The following is an 18,484-nucleotide window of genomic DNA, read 5'->3' on the forward strand; positions in this document are numbered from 1 at the left end:
CACAGCCCTGCTCAGAAGTGATCACAGTCTCCCTGAGTTAGCTGCAGAATTCTGACAGACAGCTGGTGGCTGAAGGAAAAACCCAACCAGCCAGACTGCTTTGCTCTGGACCAGCTTTTCTGCTTTTGAGACTGGAGCATCACCACTCTTCCAAGTGTCAGCAGGAGTGGCTGTAGGATGGAGTAATTTGTACTCCTTAGTGAGGAAGCTATTCCACAGCTGTCAGAGCGGTATCAGAACTTGGATGTCTCTGGTATAGATGCTGATGTGATGTTGCAGCTCTGTGTACAGGGAGTTAATATGGAAAAATGATTAACCATTGTTCTATAGCTGCATTTGCAAAGGACTCTGTGTGATCAGTCATAGAATAAAGGAGATGAACACTGTGCAAATTAATCCCTTCTTTCTGGAACCTCAGCTCAATACCAGAAGAACATTACCCAGAGAAGGGAGCAGAAGAGATTTCCCTGCTCCTTATGGAAGTCTCCAACAAGGCATTGCTTCCTCACAGGAGTTCTGGCGAGGGATCTGGAAACAGTTTGTATTTCCTACCCTGGCTGGATGGATAAAAGAAAGATAATCCTCTTGAGATGATACTGAGGTGGGCAGAGCCACAGGGACGTCACTCTCAGGGCTCTGCTGGCACTGCCTCATGCCCAAGCTCCTGAAGGAGGCACTGGTGGCATTCCACAGACACTGTGAGACCCAGCACTGACATCTCCTTCAGAAAGCTGAGCAAAGCAGAAGGCATTTCCCACAACTGTGTACTTTGAAACAAACTGGAGGTGAAGGACTGGGAAGCACTACCTTGCCCTTAACAATCTCACTCATTAAAAGGATAATGCAGCCTCATGCTGATTGATTTAAAATGAGAATTTGTGTACCTTATAAAACAATTGTTTCTTCAATATGAACTATTCAGTTGTATAGTTTAGAAAACTGTCCATTAGAAAAACCTGCTGGAACTTATTGTGTACTTGTGCTCAAGTAAATGCTTTATGCAAATAAGCATGTATCTAATCACCATCTTTCTAAACTGGTATTTTCAACTATTTACTCACTGTCTAGCACATATTTTCTTCTGCTTAATGTTTATATGACTTAGACACTTTCTTTCATTTAAAAAACCCAGATTTTCAAAGACTGCTTAGGAACCATCCCTAAGATTTAATATTTTTAAGAAAATATGGATAGAGTATTTTGTTAGAATACCTTGAGCCCTGCCGTTTATTACGCAATATCATTAATTTAACATGTCAAAGAGAAGTGTGGATATCCACTAAATCACTCAGAAAATTTGGTGAGGAAAGTTCAATCTTTTAACAATTTTTTTTCTCTTGAGAAGTACCCCAGCAATACCAATGCATCCAAACTAATTCCTGAAATACATTTATATAGCAAGTTTGCCAAGTATCTTTCTTTATAGCTATGGATGTTCCCATAGGAAACGCCTTGTATTTTATCAGAAATTCTTCTTTACTCTTTAGTGACAAATAAAAGTAATTATTTTTTCCCTCCTGAGCCCATTTCCCCTCCATATTCATTCAAATGAATGCAGAAGGAACAGCAAGCACCTAAAACAGACGAGTCTGTGTTCAGCACCAGACAATGTTTTGGTCTTTTGATTTTCCTGCGATTAAAAACCGGAATCTTGCAGAACTCTGCAGTGTGTTTTATTTGGCAGTTGACTGACACAGCCAATGTCTTTCATCTCAAGCAAGAAGGTGAACACAGACACTGCAAGTCTCCCTCTAGCAACTGCAGCAAATTTCTCGTTACCGTGAGTTAGTTTTATTCTGGTTTGTGTGTCATTCTTGGTGTAAAAGAGCTGAGTATACAAATATGACTGCGAGTTTTCCAAGATTTATTATCTGGTTTGTCTGAGCTCCCTGCCCCACATGCTGGAGAGAGGATGTTAATTGTGGCACTGACCTCACTGATAGCCAGTGTCTTCCCTCCCGGTGCTGCTGGCATTCTGCCTGTCAGAGCAGATCACTGCCTTGCACCTCAGCATCCCCTGCCCCTTCTGGAATTATAACAGCCTCTCTAGTATTCCAGCACCTAATGAAGCCAGCTTCAATCCAACCACACGTGACACTTGAGTCCTCTGCAAATGAACCTTCAGTGTGTAAAAACAGAAAGGATTTAAGAAAACTCAAGGTAAACCTCTATTCACTAACTGTAGAAAAAGAAAGGACAGGGAACAAAATAATAAACAAAGACATGCCTTAGTTTCAAAAAGAAAGGACAGGGAACAAATTAATAACCAAAGACATGTCTTAGTTTCGTATTCTGCAGTCCTCTGTGGTTGCATGACCACAGTGCTGGCCCTTTTCCATCAGAAACCACCCTCATTTGAAATTTATCTGGCTGTTCACCTGCAGAGATTCGTCTCCTGTCTTACTCTTGGAAGAGACTTGACAACTCTGTCCCATACCAGAAGACTTTCACATTACTCTAAGATGGAGAGATGATAAAAACAACTTACTGTTGCAGTCCTTTACAGCTTTTAGTGGTACATACATACATATGAATGTATGAAATATATAAATATGCATATGCATACACACACACAAAACTTTGGCATTTTTAATTACAAACTAGAATAAAACATTTGAAAACAGCATTGTAGAATGATGACCTATTTCTAAAGCTTTAAAGTAAAAAGGGAACACTGTTGTTAGAAAGTCAGCATGGTACAATCACTGAAATTAATAAACTCCAAACAGTTCATATCAATGTGAGTATTTTCTTAGACCAATTTGTAGTATTCTAGTTGTAAAGATTTCAGGCAAGATACTTTCAACAGCTCATAACAGAATAAATTGATTTAAAAACTATTAAAGAAAGAGAAATTATCACACCATACAAAGATGAAAAAACATTTTTAGAAACTAAGTATTTAATAACTGAGTTGGAGTGAAATTGAAACTAAACTATAGAAGTGATACACAGCTAATGAAAGCTGATCCTTGTGAGTGAGTTGTTAATAGTTGTTAACTCACTATTAAAGTTATTGTTGATATTCCTTAAGCTACCAAATAACAGTCTTGGTAGGTAACAGAAGGGAAAATAATTTATATAAACTGTTATAATGATCCCATAAAGAAATGTCCATGGAATTAGATTGAATGTTGCTTCTTCTTCACCAGTAAGGAAATTTTTCCTGGCCATTAATCTCTCTCTTGATCTCACTGCCCCATGTAAATAAACCCAGTTAACATTATCTGTGGTGCTCTGGATTGGACCATCCCTCTTTCCAGGCTTTCTGGGCTAAGGGCTGGTCTCCAAAGAAGAGTTAGAATGGGAGCAGGGCAGTGGCCTCCTGTTTCGGATGCAATATTCCCTTCTGAAGCTGTCAGAAACTGGTACCCAATGCAGGGAGCAGCACTGCTGCCAGCAAAAGTGAGACAGCCAGGATGGGAAACAGACCACTTAAAGTGTTTTTCAGGTTCCTCTACTGTTGTTTAAAAAAGTAAATAAAAAACCAAATTATTTCTATTTTATCTGTTCGTTGTTCTTATAATATTTCACTACTTGTAACAGGAAGCTTTACTGAACAGTAACTCATCCTGGTGTATTATTTCCCTTTTTTCCTTTTGTTCTAAAATCCCCTTTATTTTTCTATTAATTAACAACAATAGATCAGGAATTTAAAAAAGGCAAAAAAAGTCCCCTGATGTCAGGGTATAAAAAGAACAAGTAAAACCATTAAGGATAATGCAAAGAACTTTGCTTCAGAGCTGCAGCATGGCCACTGCCAGCCTGGATTTGCCCTTGGAAATCTACAGCTGAGGAGAGCAGGAAAAGCAAGGGAAGAGAGACACTGTACCTCCCAGCACGGATGCTGCAGCATGTCAGGCTCAATAAAATATTGCCGTGCTCCTATCAGGGTGGAAAACTGCTCCTATCTAAATGGAAAGAATGATCAATATCCCAAGATGTATGCACTTTCTGCTAAGTAATGAAACATGGGGACATTTTTTAAGATCAGCTTGAATCAATTGAATCTGAGGAATAAAAGGATCAACCAAAAAGTCTTAGCAAGAATAAACACTACAAGTTTAATTTCCTGCCTCCCAACTGAAAGGGCTTCTATGATTGTTTCATTTATATGCCAGATATTGATCTGCACTGTGATTTGTCTGTATAAATTTTCTGTTAAATATCTCTCTAAACTAAAGAAACTGCTATAAATGTTATATACCCAAATGTGTATATCTATGATCAGAGATGAAAAAAATGCAAAGACTTGGGGAGATCATGTCTTTGGGAATTATTCACAAACGGAACACATTTACCACTTAACAAATAAGAATAATATTAAGGAGAACTATGAAACCCACCAGATCCTTTGAGCTCCTACCTAACTGGTAGGAGCCCAATGGCCCAAATACCTCCTTTGTTTCCTAATCTGAGACCTGATATTTGGTTGACATTATTTATTGAAGTGCTCAAATATTTTTAAATTTTGCCTATTAATGCAATTATAAAGCATTTATAGCATTAAAACATGTTTTATTTCTAAATGGTACCCATTATATTCCTGAGGGCATCACTGGGAAGGGAGTACAGAGATCAGGGATGTTTTAATGTACATTGAGGCACAAATTGTGTCAGTTTTATTTTCTTGCATCATTAATGTCCTTTCCAAAACTGAAAAGGTGTGGGCTTTTGAACAACCCGACTTCAAAGGGAGCTGAAATGAGCTTTTGGTCTGTGAGTTTGTTCCCTCCTCAAGACAGGACACATAGAATTCTACTTCATTTCACGCATGAGGCCTCATCACTCATGAGGCCTCATCTCTGAATCTTATCTGGAATTTAAATCACTTTCTCTCATCTCCAAAATCTGCCTTCTTAGGTGACACATGCAGGAATTCTGTCTGTCAGATAGTTCTACTAAGAGATTTGCAACAAACTTATTTTTCACTGTTTGGAGGGCTCTGTCTGCAAATGGAATTGTGGTCATAAACTACATGAAATGCCTATTTAACACACCTCCTGAAAAACACATTATTTGCTAGAAAACCAAGCAAATAATTTTCAGTTTATTAATAATACTTAATGAAAACATAGACTTAATTAAAAAAACCAAAAGCTATGAGTCTTAATACAAAACAAACCCTGCTATTCTTTGCCATTACCTCTCAAATATTAATATACTCGTTTTTTATTCAGTTTCCTTTCTAGAAACCTGGCTGAAATGCTAATACTCAAATGTTTAAATGTTACATTTGAGTCAGGCATCTTGACTGCCTGCTGCTTCAAGGACTGAGACAATTGAGTGGTGTGGCCACACTCCTGAAGGGTCCTCAGGAACTGAGGATTTTTGTCTCTCTGAGCATCAGGAGGCTGCATGAAGAAAAAGGAGGCTGTCTCTGTTCAAAGCAGGATGAGACATCCTTCCCTTGCTGCTGAACAAATAAAACACTTGGTTCAGGCAGCTTTTAAGATGTTAGAAAGGTACAAAGAGTGGGATTAACGCAAACTAGACCCCAGAGACAAAGAAAACAGGGTAGCTGGGGCTTGTTTGCTTTAGAGGACAAACACTTGTGCTCAGCTCTAAAAACACCTCGTGAAGAGAGCTCCTGTCTCCTCCCTCTTACACACTCCCACATACACGCATCACTCAGTTTGTCAGACCAAAGGACTATGCTCCCTTATCCATGCACATCCCACAGGAAGTTATATGCTGGCATTAATTCATCAAATAAACATCCAGACTTGATGCCTAAGCTCTCAGCTCCCATCTGGGAAACACAGGGGTTCCCAGGCTGGTCTGCACACAGAAGAATCTGGATCCTGGATCCTGCCTGGGGCTGCAGACCTGTCCTTTGCTGGCTCTTTGAAGGCCCGCATCACTTGGCAAATCCCTCTTCAAAGACTCTGATCTCTGAGATTGCTTGCAAGGGTTGCTTTAAACATGCTCAGCAAAGGCAGATGCAGCTGACGTGGGTGTTAAACACCTCTCACTATTTCTACATTTTGGGAGAAGTGATTTACGTGAAAGATTATTTGCTCAGTTGAAAGTGCACGGTGCAAATTGGGGATGAAAGAATCCCCAATTTACACAAGTCTCACACTGAATTGAGAGGATCTTTCTAGGGAACCATGGAGGGAATCTCGTGTAGCCCAGAGCCCACTACTCTGGCAGGTGTGGATACTGCAGCAGTCTGAGCTGGGGGCAGCTACAGCAGCACAAAGGCACAGCAGAAATAGGTGCTCCTTCCCCATACAGATTAGACTGGGATTTACTTCTGTTCCAGCAGACAATTAGGACATAATGCAGGGAAAAGCAGATGCTATTTTGTTTTAATGCAGCTAAAAGGTGGCAATGAGTCATACTTGGCTCCCTTAATAATTTCTGTAAAGTGAAGAATGGTTGTGTGTCCATGCTGCTGTATTTATACATAGATATAAGTCAGGAAATGATACAACCCAAATATTATGCATAGTCTCTTTAGTGAAATGGGGACTGCTGGGACTTTAATTACAGAGCTGGCATTTTGCAGACAGACTGATTATATGCTATATACCGTAGGAAGGTAATTAGTTATCAGCTGTATGTGTGACTTTGCCAGAGAATGCTGTTATTTTGTCAATATGCAGCTTGCTTCTAGTACTAATCATGATCATGTTCTTAGTGCTTTTATGGGAGGAAACAAGTCAGCATCGAGGGTCTGCATCCCAGAGTAGTTCTGGGTTGATGTTATTGAAACAAATAGACTGTGGCAAGACATTTTCAAGATTAGTGTTGCACAAGCCCTCTAAGTTTCATGGATCTCATTGAAGTAATTGTTTAAAGGTTCAAACATTTATTCATAATTGAGCTGTCTGAAATTTTCCCAGTGCAACAGTTTTGCTGATTGGTAAATGGGTGCTGAAATTGCTGTTGTTAGAAACGGGACAACAGGTTCTTCAGGTAAAAAAAAAACAAACAAAAAAACCAAAAAAAACACCCCAAAAACCCCTGAAAAATATGCCTTTTTAGTTTTGCCAAATAGGTCAGGTGTTTGCTTTCAAAATTGTAAATAACTTAAAAAAAATCTGAATATTAAGAACAAAAGTTCCAACATGCCCCCCTAAAGTATGTAATATCAGACACAGACCCATACCAAGTCATATGGAAGACTTACATGACATAAAAGAACTGCAACTGCAGAAATAAAGACAATAGGTGGATTCTCTGCCAGGTGAGAGCTGTGTATTTCTGAAATCCAAACAATTAGTCCATTTGGGCTAGGAAGTAACATTTAGGAGAGCATCAACAGCTCTGCCCTTGCAGGAAGGAATCCAAGTGTGACATTCAGCAATGTCTCTTATTACCTGAAAGCAACTGGACATTTCCAGTCACCTCTGCACACAGAGGACTATCTATGGCCTCCTATTGCACACACTCCAGAGTCCTATTAATACTATCATTTATGTTTGAATTGTAATACATTCAACCATTATCCCAGTTCTCCTTCTATTTACTTTAGCTGAGTATTGGGTGATAAGTTACTGCAAGAATTTTCATTAAATCAGCCACATTTGGTTAAATATTCATCATATGGAAAATAAAGGCTGAATTTGACATAAGGACCATGGAATTACAGCAAACCCTCATTCGGGAGTGCCTCCAAATCCAGGGGTGGTGGTAGATGTGACACAGGGAGAGAGGGCATGAGGCCACTTAGGAAAGAACAAAAAATGCCACGCAGGCCATGTGTGCAATTACAGCAACAGTAAATTCCTCTGAACGTGTTTGAGTCCACAGGTTACTTGGAGTGAACAACCTGGAAGGGAAAAGACTGAACCAGTAATGAAGGGATCACAGTAAGATAGGAAAAGAACTTAGTGAGATCCTGGACTCTGCGTAACTGCTTGAAAAAATGCAGTAAAATTCTGGAGTCTGGAGTACCATTGCCCATTTGGAAGAACACAAAAACAGGGATAGGAAGATTTGTGCAATATCAGTCTGCAGGTTTTTTGTCTGTTTTCAAGCAGTTATGAGTAAATTAGAAATAGGAACTTCTCTGGCTGCTGTGAAGATATTTTAAAATTGGAAGGTTTGTTATAATACTCTACCAGAACTTTGTACAACTTGTATGGCATAGTGATGCTTCTTTTGGGAAATTTTCTTGCTGATGGAGGTTTGTTATGACTTTATTATGCAATTACTTAAAAAACCCCTACAAAACATCACAGCTATCAATAATACCAAAGAATGCCAGGAACTTTCCTGAAATTATGATTCAATGAACTTGCAATTTCTAATATTAAAGTTGCACTTAGAATTTCATTTGAAAACAACTTCTGCTAATGGAAGATTCAAGTAAGGATCCTGCATTTGCCTGCCTAAGAAGTTTCTGTAGGGTTCATTGCCTGCTTATAAAGAATATGCAATTCTGAAGTAGAAAAAGCTTTCAAAACATGAAATTATTCATAGGATTTCCATTTCCTAGCCAGCACTAGTACTGCTACAAACCTTTAAGTGGATCCACAATTATTTGTAACCTAATTGCTAATGAGAGAATGGTTAATACTAAATTTTGAAGTTAGCCTGGCTCTGCCATGCTCTGGCAAAGCTCACGGATCCAGGCACAGCTTGAAGAGTACATTTTTAATTGGTGGCATTGAACTGAAAACCTGCACAGTTACCCTGACCTTATTTAACAGCTGCTGATTCTCCTTTATCCTTACACAGTGAATATCCATTGGTAAGGAAGCAGAGGTTTGGAACCCCAGCCAGTGCAGATTCACACCAGTGACTTCACACTGGCTCATCAGCTCTGCAGATGCCCAGTGCAGCCCTCGGGAATTTTTTACTTTCTGCAGCACATAAACACAGTAATAGCAGCAAAGTTCAATATGGCCAATAGATATAAATTCTTCTGAAGACCTGGTGAATGAAAAAAAGTGGTTTTTAAATCTATGTCTTAAGACAGTCAATATCTTTAGAAAAGTAGAGCTCTTTATGAAAAGTGAAATTGATCTTTCTTCAAATTCATGTAAATCACGCATTTGATTTACCCACCACAGTCATTCCTAATACATCCCAGGAGCTCTGTAAATAAGAATATTGATTTTGATGACCCAGGGAGGTGGTGCAGTGAGAACTGACAAATCCATAGTACAGCTAAATGACTCCTGCAGTCTTAGGGTGGGGATTTGTTTATATGGCTACTTTCACATGACAAATGTCTGATACAAGTTTTATTAAACCACTAGCAACCATAATGATATGCTTTTAGAATATTAGACATTACTTAGAGCTGGAAGGCATTTTAAGGGGATATATAAAGTGCATCTTTCTCTGTGCCAAGGTTGCACAACGTTCGCGTGCTACAATTTCAACAATAGATATAAGAAAATAAAAATTTAGTGGGTAAAGTATAGAAAGGGAGGATTAGGAGATCAAGTTCTTATTTGGTGCAAGTAAATAACTGCATTAGAAAATGCAGCTTTCAAATAAGAACCTTTCTATTTAAGGTACATTCACTTGTGGCGGTGACACAGGACACTTCACTGCAGTGACAGGAAGAGTTTGCAAACTGATTTGCATGCAAGCTGTGAGCTGCTTTTGTAGCCCTGAAACTCGTAATGTGTAATACTGATTTTCACAATGGGTTTCAAAAATATGGATGGCTTAATTACAACTTTAAATAATGAAATTGCTTAATCATGCTGACAGATAAAGCACCTGAAAAGCCTGATTATGTACAGTAGCTGCAGCATGTCTTTGTGCTGTCATGCTGTAACTTCCAGGTGTCTTAGTAAATTAGATCAGTAGTTCATTCATGATGAAATAATTCTATTATAACCCACCTTTCTTGTTCCTAAATTGCATCAAGCAAGTATGTCAGTTCAGTAACACTTGCTGACTGCAGTTATGCAGCACCCTGTTTCGTTTTCAAATGCAGAACTAGAAAGCTGCTCAGTTTTGCATTTTTACACAATTTTTCATCATGTACTTGAAAATACGCTTTTCTAGGCTTTGACATTGTCAAGAGGCTACCCAGATGTTAAAGTAAATCCATGGAAAAGCACCACCATACTTTATTCCTGAACTGCAGACATCCAGAAACCTTGGCTCTAAGGTTGGAATAAACAGTTCATGAACATGGATAAATGAATTTATATTCATTAATAACACAACCTCTTTGTCTCCTAACCTGCCTTTGCAAGGATAAAGATATCAGTCCTATCTTCATGAAATGCTTCAGACACCACCTGAAAGCCAACCTGCTTTTCCTTAAAGCTAAATTTCCTGAGGGGCCTCAGGAAATTGCCCAAGTAATGGATCTTGAACATTTCCAAACCAGTTTCTGCGTGTCTCATACAAATTCTGGTGCACAAATGATAAATCACATACAGTGTAAAAGAGAAATATTAGAAATAGCTGACAAATAAGAGAGTAAATGTGACTGTTCACCTTCAAATAATAGTTTGATTGGGAATTTCCATTCTAGGTTTTAAATTTCTCGAGTTCCCAGAGTAGTGTAAAACCAGGGCACTAACAGACACTTTAATCCAGCTTGTTTAGATTTATTAATAACTCCATATCAATTTTCACTAAGAAATGAAATTAGTTGGAGGGTCTTCCCACAGGACGCTTTAAGAATGTCCTACTTTTTAGTATTTCATGGTGCTATAGATAATTTTAACTTCCTTTTATTCTATGCAGAGTTTCCTTCCTTTTCTTTTTCCTGCTTTCATTGAGAAATTAGTGTCTTAGGGTTTAAAGAATGTTTGCAACAGTTCTAACTTCCCTTGGGAATGACCATAACTACATATGGGAAAAACAGTTGTCCATGTAAGACCCAAAAGCACATAATAGAGATCATTTTCAGAAAGGTCAAGCCAGCTCATTTAAAGTAGCTGAGCATGAACAGGTGTGAAAGTCCCATACCAGTGTAATAAAGCTGTAATGAAACAGGTCAGAAAATTGCAAAACCATAGAACAGAAATATGGAGAAAAATGTCCTAATAACTTCAAGCAAAAGGAAGTAGAGAAATGATAAAATATTGAGCTTGGTTGGTCCTTAAGCTCATAGAAGTTTTACAGAAGCACAGAGCAGTCACTGCATTTCACACCGGGCTGTACTGCAGAAATCAGAAATGCACAAAGGCACACCAATTTGTAGGGAATACTTCAGAGTGGCTCAAGGGGACTTCCATATGTCATAAAGCAAGTTCTGGACAGCCACTGCGAGTGGTTTGTCAAGATTTTGTTGTTATCAGTGATAGAGCAGTTGCATTAAAAACTTACATTAAACAAGCTTCTTTCAGTTGGGATCTCAAAGAATATTTTCACCATTTATCATCACTGGTGACTCATCCTTGTGCTACCAAAAACTGTTTTGAAGCAAGACACTGAATAAATATTTGTCAAAATAGCATTCAAAGATGGAAAGTAGCAATAAAGTGTGTCAGAAGAGACAGGGCTGTAATGGAAGGCACTTAAGGTGCCAGGAATGCCACAAAGACTTTTTAAATCCTGGAATTACTTCATCTCTGCTGCGGAATTAGTCATTCATGTATCATTTCTCTCTTACTGGCTCTGTAGGCAAACACCTCACTGATTTGTTTCTGCAGTTTCATTAAAGCTGTATGCCTAAAGCAGTGCAGGCCTGCATACCAATTTCTAAAGTAAGTGTTTAAGACCATAAGAAACTCTTCTGAACTTCAAGTAATGAACAACTAAACTCCATCATAAAAAAAAAAAAGGTGACTTCAAATACAGCATCATGTTGGAAAGGATGGGACTACCAAGACTGATGGCTTTACCTAGAGGTTAGATTTCATGCAGAGAAATGATGGAAACTTGCAGCATCCTGTCTCGCTGTGTACCCTTACCCCTCCTGGACTGAGATTATTGTGTATTTTCCACAAGTATTCACTCATTTTTTCTCTCTCCAATCTCTCAACAGGGAGACCACACACAGCTTTCATTATATGAAGGGTGCTCTTAAAACTGAACGCACACAAATTCTAAACAATGTTTAACAATCCAGCATAAAAGAACAACTTCCAGGCATAAATTCTGTTATTTGATGGAAATATCCTATTTAACTATATTGAAAAAAAAAGAGTCCAAATACCAAATCAATTTCACTTTACCCTCTTATCATGTAACATAAATTCCTTCAAAGGTCACTTCCTGCACTACCATGTCCTTGAGCAGGTGCTGATTTTAAAAAAGGAGCTGGGAGTGAAGTGCTTGACTGTCACGGCTGCTTCCTCCAGGGGAAGCCCCTGGTGTGTGTGTGTGGCCACTGAAGTGGTGAAGTGCAAACCAAGGCCTTGCCTTGATCCTTCAGCAGCTCCGTGCCTGCACTGACAAAATGCACCACATTGAGACTTATCTAAACCGTCTCCTGTTGTTCCTGTTAGAAAAGGAATTGTTTTGGGGGTTTTTCCCAATGAAAAGCACTGCAGGTTAATTCTGGATTATTCAAAAAATTGATCTCATCTTAGTAAAGAAACAGTAACTTTCTGTGTGTTTGTCTGGTTTTTGCTGACTTAGAATGACTCCACATCATGCACTCGATTCCCTGTTTTTAATGGGATCAACATAAATTTTGCCTGTGGGGTGAAGACTGTTTGCAGAATGATAACATCCTGAAAATAATGTTGCACTGTGAATAAAGTACATGAAAAAACTGTTCATCTGCGGCTCAGATACCTTCTCCCACTAAAAAAAGTGTTGCTATCCTATTGATTTAGGAGAAGAAAAAATACCTTTTGGCTGTCCTCGTATTTGTATGAAAAGTGTAATACCTGTTCAGAACAGTGTGAAGTACACCATCCTGTTTAGTGTTATGTATTCCACTGTTACCAAAGGCTTGAGTGACTTGGTTAATCATTCAAATTACAATTCTGGTTTGGGTCACAGCTTTCTAAGAGAGTCAAAGAAACAGTTTTAATATTTTATATGTTATTCTTAGATGTCCCAAATGCATATTTCACTTAAAATAACTCTATTCTAACTAATTCCCTAAATAATTCACTTAAAATAACACCTATGTTCATTTGAGATAATTAGATAATAATTTAGATGCCTTTTACTGACTTCGGTAACAAAACTTTTTGTTTTGTTAAGAATCATTTCTGCCCTTTTTATTAAGTTCTTGGGTTTAAAAAGTGTTCAATACTTAAAGTATGAGAAAAGAAATTACATAAATGTTGACAAACACATCATGATATTCAATCTGAACTTTTGAATGGGAAACTCAGAAAAAAGGTCATGATCCTGAAATAAAGGAAACACCTGGGCTTACAAGGAAACGGAAATAAAATGAGGGAACCTCCTCTACCTGGGCATCTTTGCAGTTTTTATTACCAGTGTTACAGACCTGACACTGATTTTCTTTAACATTGCTCTTTCCATACCTTTTCTTCCAGATTACTGCTAATGGAGTCTCTCACAACTAAGACACTTAATTTGCAAAAGGATGAAAGTGGGGAAAATCCCAAACTATCTACACTTCTTTCTTCCCATGTTGCTTATAAATAACAAGGACACCCTCAGTAAAAAGTCTGATACCTCTGATTATCAGCACCTTTTGCAGAGGTCCTGTGTCAGCAGGTCACTGGTAAAGGCACATCTGCCCAGGGCTGTGACACTCCCAGGTATGGATCACTGCAGTAAGTGAAAAATTCACCTAGCAAAGGCCATTAATGGAACAAATAGGGCCAAATAAACTGAAAGCCATGCTGGAAATAAATCCTTAGGTTTATGAACTGACCTAAAGACACAATCTTCCCAGAGCTAGCCTGGCAGACACTGCCATTTGGAGCTTCCAGACAGTCCTTGTGCAAGGCTGTCACGGTGTTGAGAGGCTCCAGATTCACTGCTCAGGTGCAGCTGTGTAACATGTTCCCTGGATCCCTGGATCCAGACAAGGACAGAGCCTGCAGCTAAGACGCATGCCAAACTCACCCACCACAGAAATGAGATCTAGACAATTAAATTAAACCTAGTCAGTGCCCTGAAAGAATGAGGAGTCTCGTGGAGTAGATAGAGCCCAGAGCAGCTGGTATCATAAATTTTACTGTTCTGCAGTGAGAGTGATAAATGATTTCACCAGTTCAAGCTTCACACTCTTCCAAGGTCACTGGATACCTCTCAGCAAAAACAATCTCTGGATTGTTGCACTCATAAAGTGAGCTCAGCAATAAAGTGCTCTGCCACATTTTCCTCTGCTCTGGCTGTGGTTGGCACCAAGCCCTGGAGGGTCTTGCAGAGTCATTTCTGCCCTGTCCTGTCTGCAGAGCCCTGTCCCACAAGGCAGGTGGAGGAACAGGGACAGCAGCTGGGCACAGCTCCATTCCCAGGCTTTTCTTAACAAAACAACGACGACAGCAGGGAATCGGAGGGTTTGCCACTACAGAATGAACTGTTCTGAAGGTGAGATTTCCAGAGGTATGTCAGTGTCTAAATATGCAAATAATCAAATTAATCTACTCCTGGAAGTCTAGTCCAGCTTCTTTTCATATTGAGTAGGACCCTAACTTGTTTTATGATGTGGTTTTAAAATATCCTGTGCTTTCTATGATAGACCACTCTGGGTAAACAGTTAGAAGAAAGCATAATTTTACTGCATTACAGTGACAATTTCTCACTGCCTTGTCTTCAAAACCATGCAAGTTCCTTCCTGGTCCATTATTCACATATGTTTTATTTTCAGTTTCTTTTAATTTACTCTACCATATAGGCCAGATGGAGCATGAAGACGAGATAAAGAAGCAATTTTTATGAGGCCCTTTCATGACAAAACTTACAACAGTATCACCTTGACAATATAAATCTATCTTCATGGAAGTCTGGGCACACAACCCATAACCAACTTTATTTATACTTTAATCTTACTTTCTTTTTCGTCTATAAACAACAGCTGAAAATATACTGTGGAAATCAACTGACAGCAGCCGAATGAAAGGAAATTAATCAAGTCACCTAAAAATATTTTCTGTCTCTAGTTTACATCATGTAGGAGTTTTCAGTAGTAGTTAGGAAGGTTCATGGCCAAGTTATAAGAGTCACACGCAAATTTCATTTATTGAGAGGACACTGGTTCTCTCTCGTTTTAAGGATATAGAAGTTGACTGCACTCAATTTTCAAAATCAGAATACTTCCCAAAACCTTTGCATTATCATTAATTAGATGCTTAGTACTGAGTTTAGAAATACAAGTCCATCTTCAGCACTCACAACAGCCTTATCTGAAATGATATCAGTTACTCCTGACTTGCAATCTTCAATATGATTTAATTTCAATTTATTTTGAGACACTAAGATTTCATATTGAGTACAGCACAAACTGATTCCAGACTGGTTAGTATAAATGCAAAGCGAGTGCCATGACCACCACAGGCCTTCTTATCACACTCATCTGATAAACACGATGGAGATCTCATTTTTATATACATTTAGAAGGTGAATTAGAAAAGTAAACATTCCTATAGCTACATTTTCCATAGCATCCTTTGAGCTCAAAGATAACAAGAAACTTGCTTTGGAAAAAATAGTACTTTGCTGAAGTCTGTCTTCTTTCATCCAAATGATGCTTATCCTACCTAGAATGAACAAGTCTATGAAAGGCAACTCTTATCTCTTTAATAATAATTTTATGGCAATATACGCTTAATAATAAGGCAAAATTACATACAGCACAGCAGATAAAAGAAAAAGTCTGCAGATTGGATTTGAAATATAATAGAAGTGCCTTTCTGTGTATCAGCATACTCTTTACCAAAAAGGTTTCCATCACTCCCGTTGTGCTGATAAAGCAGATTTTTTAAAAAATGATAAATGGAAAACATTTAGGGAGCTATATGCAATGTCACGTCTCTCTCCCCTGCCAAAGGATATAAACCTCTACTTACCATTTAAAGTGGCTCAATTAAAATAAACAACAAAAAACTAGTGCATAAAATGACTTGACAAAGTTAACTTGTCTCTTTTTATGTGGATCCTAATTAGAGTTGCAACAGCTGCAAGTTGCAGTGTAATTGCAAGAGATTTCAGACAGGCTCCGGACAGACTCTGGACAGCTGCTGTGGGATCTGAGTGCTTCCCTGTGCTGAATAAAGGGCTGAGGAGGAGGGATCTGGGGTCTGGGTGGTTCCCTGTGCTGTATAAAGGGCTGAAGAGGAGGGATCTGGGGTCTGGGTGGTTCCCTGTGCTGTATAAAGGTTTGAGGAGGAGGGATCTGGGATGGCGGTCTGGGGTCTGGGTGGTTCCCTGTGCTGTATAAAGGGCTGAAGAGGAGGGATCTGGGGTCTGGGTGGTTCCCTGAGCTGTATAAAGGGCTGAGGGGGAGGGATCTGGGGTCTGGGTGGTTCCCTGTGCTGTCTAAAAGCCTGAGGAGGAGGAAGGGTCCTGGATGACCTTGGGAAGCACGAGGGGGGTACCTGGTCGAGCTTCCAGTGGAACTCGGCGGGGCGGAAGGTGTCGGCCTGGTCGAAGTCCTTGCGCAGCAGGAACACGAGGCGGCAGTTGTGCACGTAGAGCGCGTAGTGGTGCCGGTTCATCTCTGCGGGGGGACACACCTGGCTCAGCCACACACGGCCCTTGCTGCCTGGGGGCCTCACACACTGACAGCACCCAGCCACATCAGAGAAACCCCAAAGAACTGAGCTTTCTCATGGATTGGTACGACCCTTCTTGAATTATGCTGTATCAGCTTTGCTCATGGAAGCATCCAGTGCTAGCTAATAAATGAGATCCAAATGCATATTTTATCTAACTTGTTTCAGTGAAGAATTAGAACTGTTTCAATCTAAATAATGAAAAAAATTAAACATAACTTAGATATGTTATCAGTCAATTCCTGTGAAATCTCTAGCTGCGTTATCCCAGCTGTGTTTGAAATGTAGGTACTCATCAGGCCCCTCAATAAGCTCTTAAGTCAGCAATGTTTGGAATGGCACCATCTGAGATTAGTTTTTTCTCAGACCAAATTAAATGAGGGGACATGGAAACACTCTACTGCTGTTGATATCCCCTTTGCATAACGTTTTTTCCAGACACAGACTCACCTGTCTTGTCAGAGTTGCAGAGAATAGTCTCCTTCTCAGCTCTTAATCCAGGACTAGGTCCATGTTTCATCCACAGAGTGATGGTGAATTGATCAGTTAAATTTTTGGGGACTATTCCATCTGGGATTTTGGCTCCTTGCTTTCCATCAAATTTAAAAATCATGTCGTTGCTATCCATGAGGAGCCCAGCTGTCCAGTTGGTTGTTGTACTGGGAGATGGTAGCAGGTCAATGGCACCTGAGGAAGCTCCTGCAAATCACATAATGAATGACACAATGAGAGACCAGTGAAAAAGCTGTGAAGATTAATCTAGGCCAGGGTTCTGATTCACACTCTTTAGACTATTTTTCTACCCAAATGGTCCTACCAGCCTCTATGGCAAATCACTGAAACGTTATAAAATACCCACCATCATGAACCAGCAAGAGTTTTCCAGATTAAATGTACGGCACAGAAAACTACAGAAAATAATGTAAAGTTATCTTTCCCAGAAATGTTCATTATTTTCTGAAATTCAATGATGACATTTCTTCAGCTACTTCAAGATCTGTTAAGTCACAACAAATTTTCTGCATTTATCTTCCCTCCCTGACAGCACGAAGGTTTGTGGGGATGATGTGCTGTAATGTACAGCACAGTGGGGATGAATGCAGGACGGGCCCCACAGTGTCCAGCAGCCAGCCGTGGATATCCCAAATAATTCTGGGAGGAATGTCCATTCACAGGGGGAATTCACCCCAACCAGAGAATATCCCTCCAGTGCTGCTTTCTGGTAGGTATTTGATGGTTGGAGCTCCGTGTGTTCTTTAATGACAGACCAAGATGGAAAACACCATGGTACCAAGATCTGATGGAACAGCACAGTTCTTCACAGCCCTGTGTTTGCTTACAGCTTAACAACTGCCTGGCACTATGAAAACCATGCAAGGAGCTACCCAGAGCATTTACCTACTGGTGAAAGACAGCCTGTAGCTGGAAGTACGATTCCAAGAGTAAAAAGCACAAACAATCTTTGTATTCCTGTTGATGCTTTGTCAAGTAACAATATGGTAAGCAAACTGTCATGGCATAAAAAAATCACCTGCTAAGGTGTTCTGCCTCCTTCACCATCCAAGAAGAGATAAAAGATCCCAAATCTCTGCAGGAGTGCAAAAAATTTAAGCCAAAAGTGTGTAGAATTGTTTCATACAGGCTTTTAAAAAATGTATTATAGCAATGATTTGGAAATATTTACCTTATTCTGTAACTGAAAGTCTTGGGGTCTTCTCCAAAATTTACTACTGTAAAATAAGGCTATTTTGAAGTGATATTTTGAATAACAAACCCAATACCTACATGTTCATAGTCTGAGCATGGAGACAAAGTATATTTATTTTACAAACTGTAATTCTGGATAATACAGGACACTGCATTTGTATAACCAGCGCCAAGGTCCACAGGTTCTACTTTATCTG

The 18,484-nt window shown here is 39.4% G+C and overlaps 1 protein-coding gene across 1 annotated transcript in view; it reads right to left on the reverse strand.

Moving 5' to 3' along the window:
- Positions 1 to 18,484, reverse strand: part of CLSTN2 (calsyntenin 2) — a 322,820-nt gene that overhangs the window by 41,741 nt on the left and 262,595 nt on the right. Inside the window, exons 7-8 of the mRNA XM_038146273.1 lie at positions 17,031 to 17,279; positions 16,404 to 16,525 (exon numbers count right to left, since the gene is read on the reverse strand). Of these exons, the coding sequence (XP_038002201.1) occupies positions 16,404 to 16,525; positions 17,031 to 17,279 (371 nt within the window). The remainder of the gene's footprint in view (positions 1 to 16,403; positions 16,526 to 17,030; positions 17,280 to 18,484) is intronic.

This window comes from Motacilla alba, chromosome 9 (assembly GCF_015832195.1).
Source record: "Motacilla alba alba isolate MOTALB_02 chromosome 9, Motacilla_alba_V1.0_pri, whole genome shotgun sequence".
In the NCBI taxonomy this organism is placed as follows: Eukaryota; Metazoa; Chordata; class Aves; order Passeriformes; family Motacillidae; genus Motacilla; species Motacilla alba.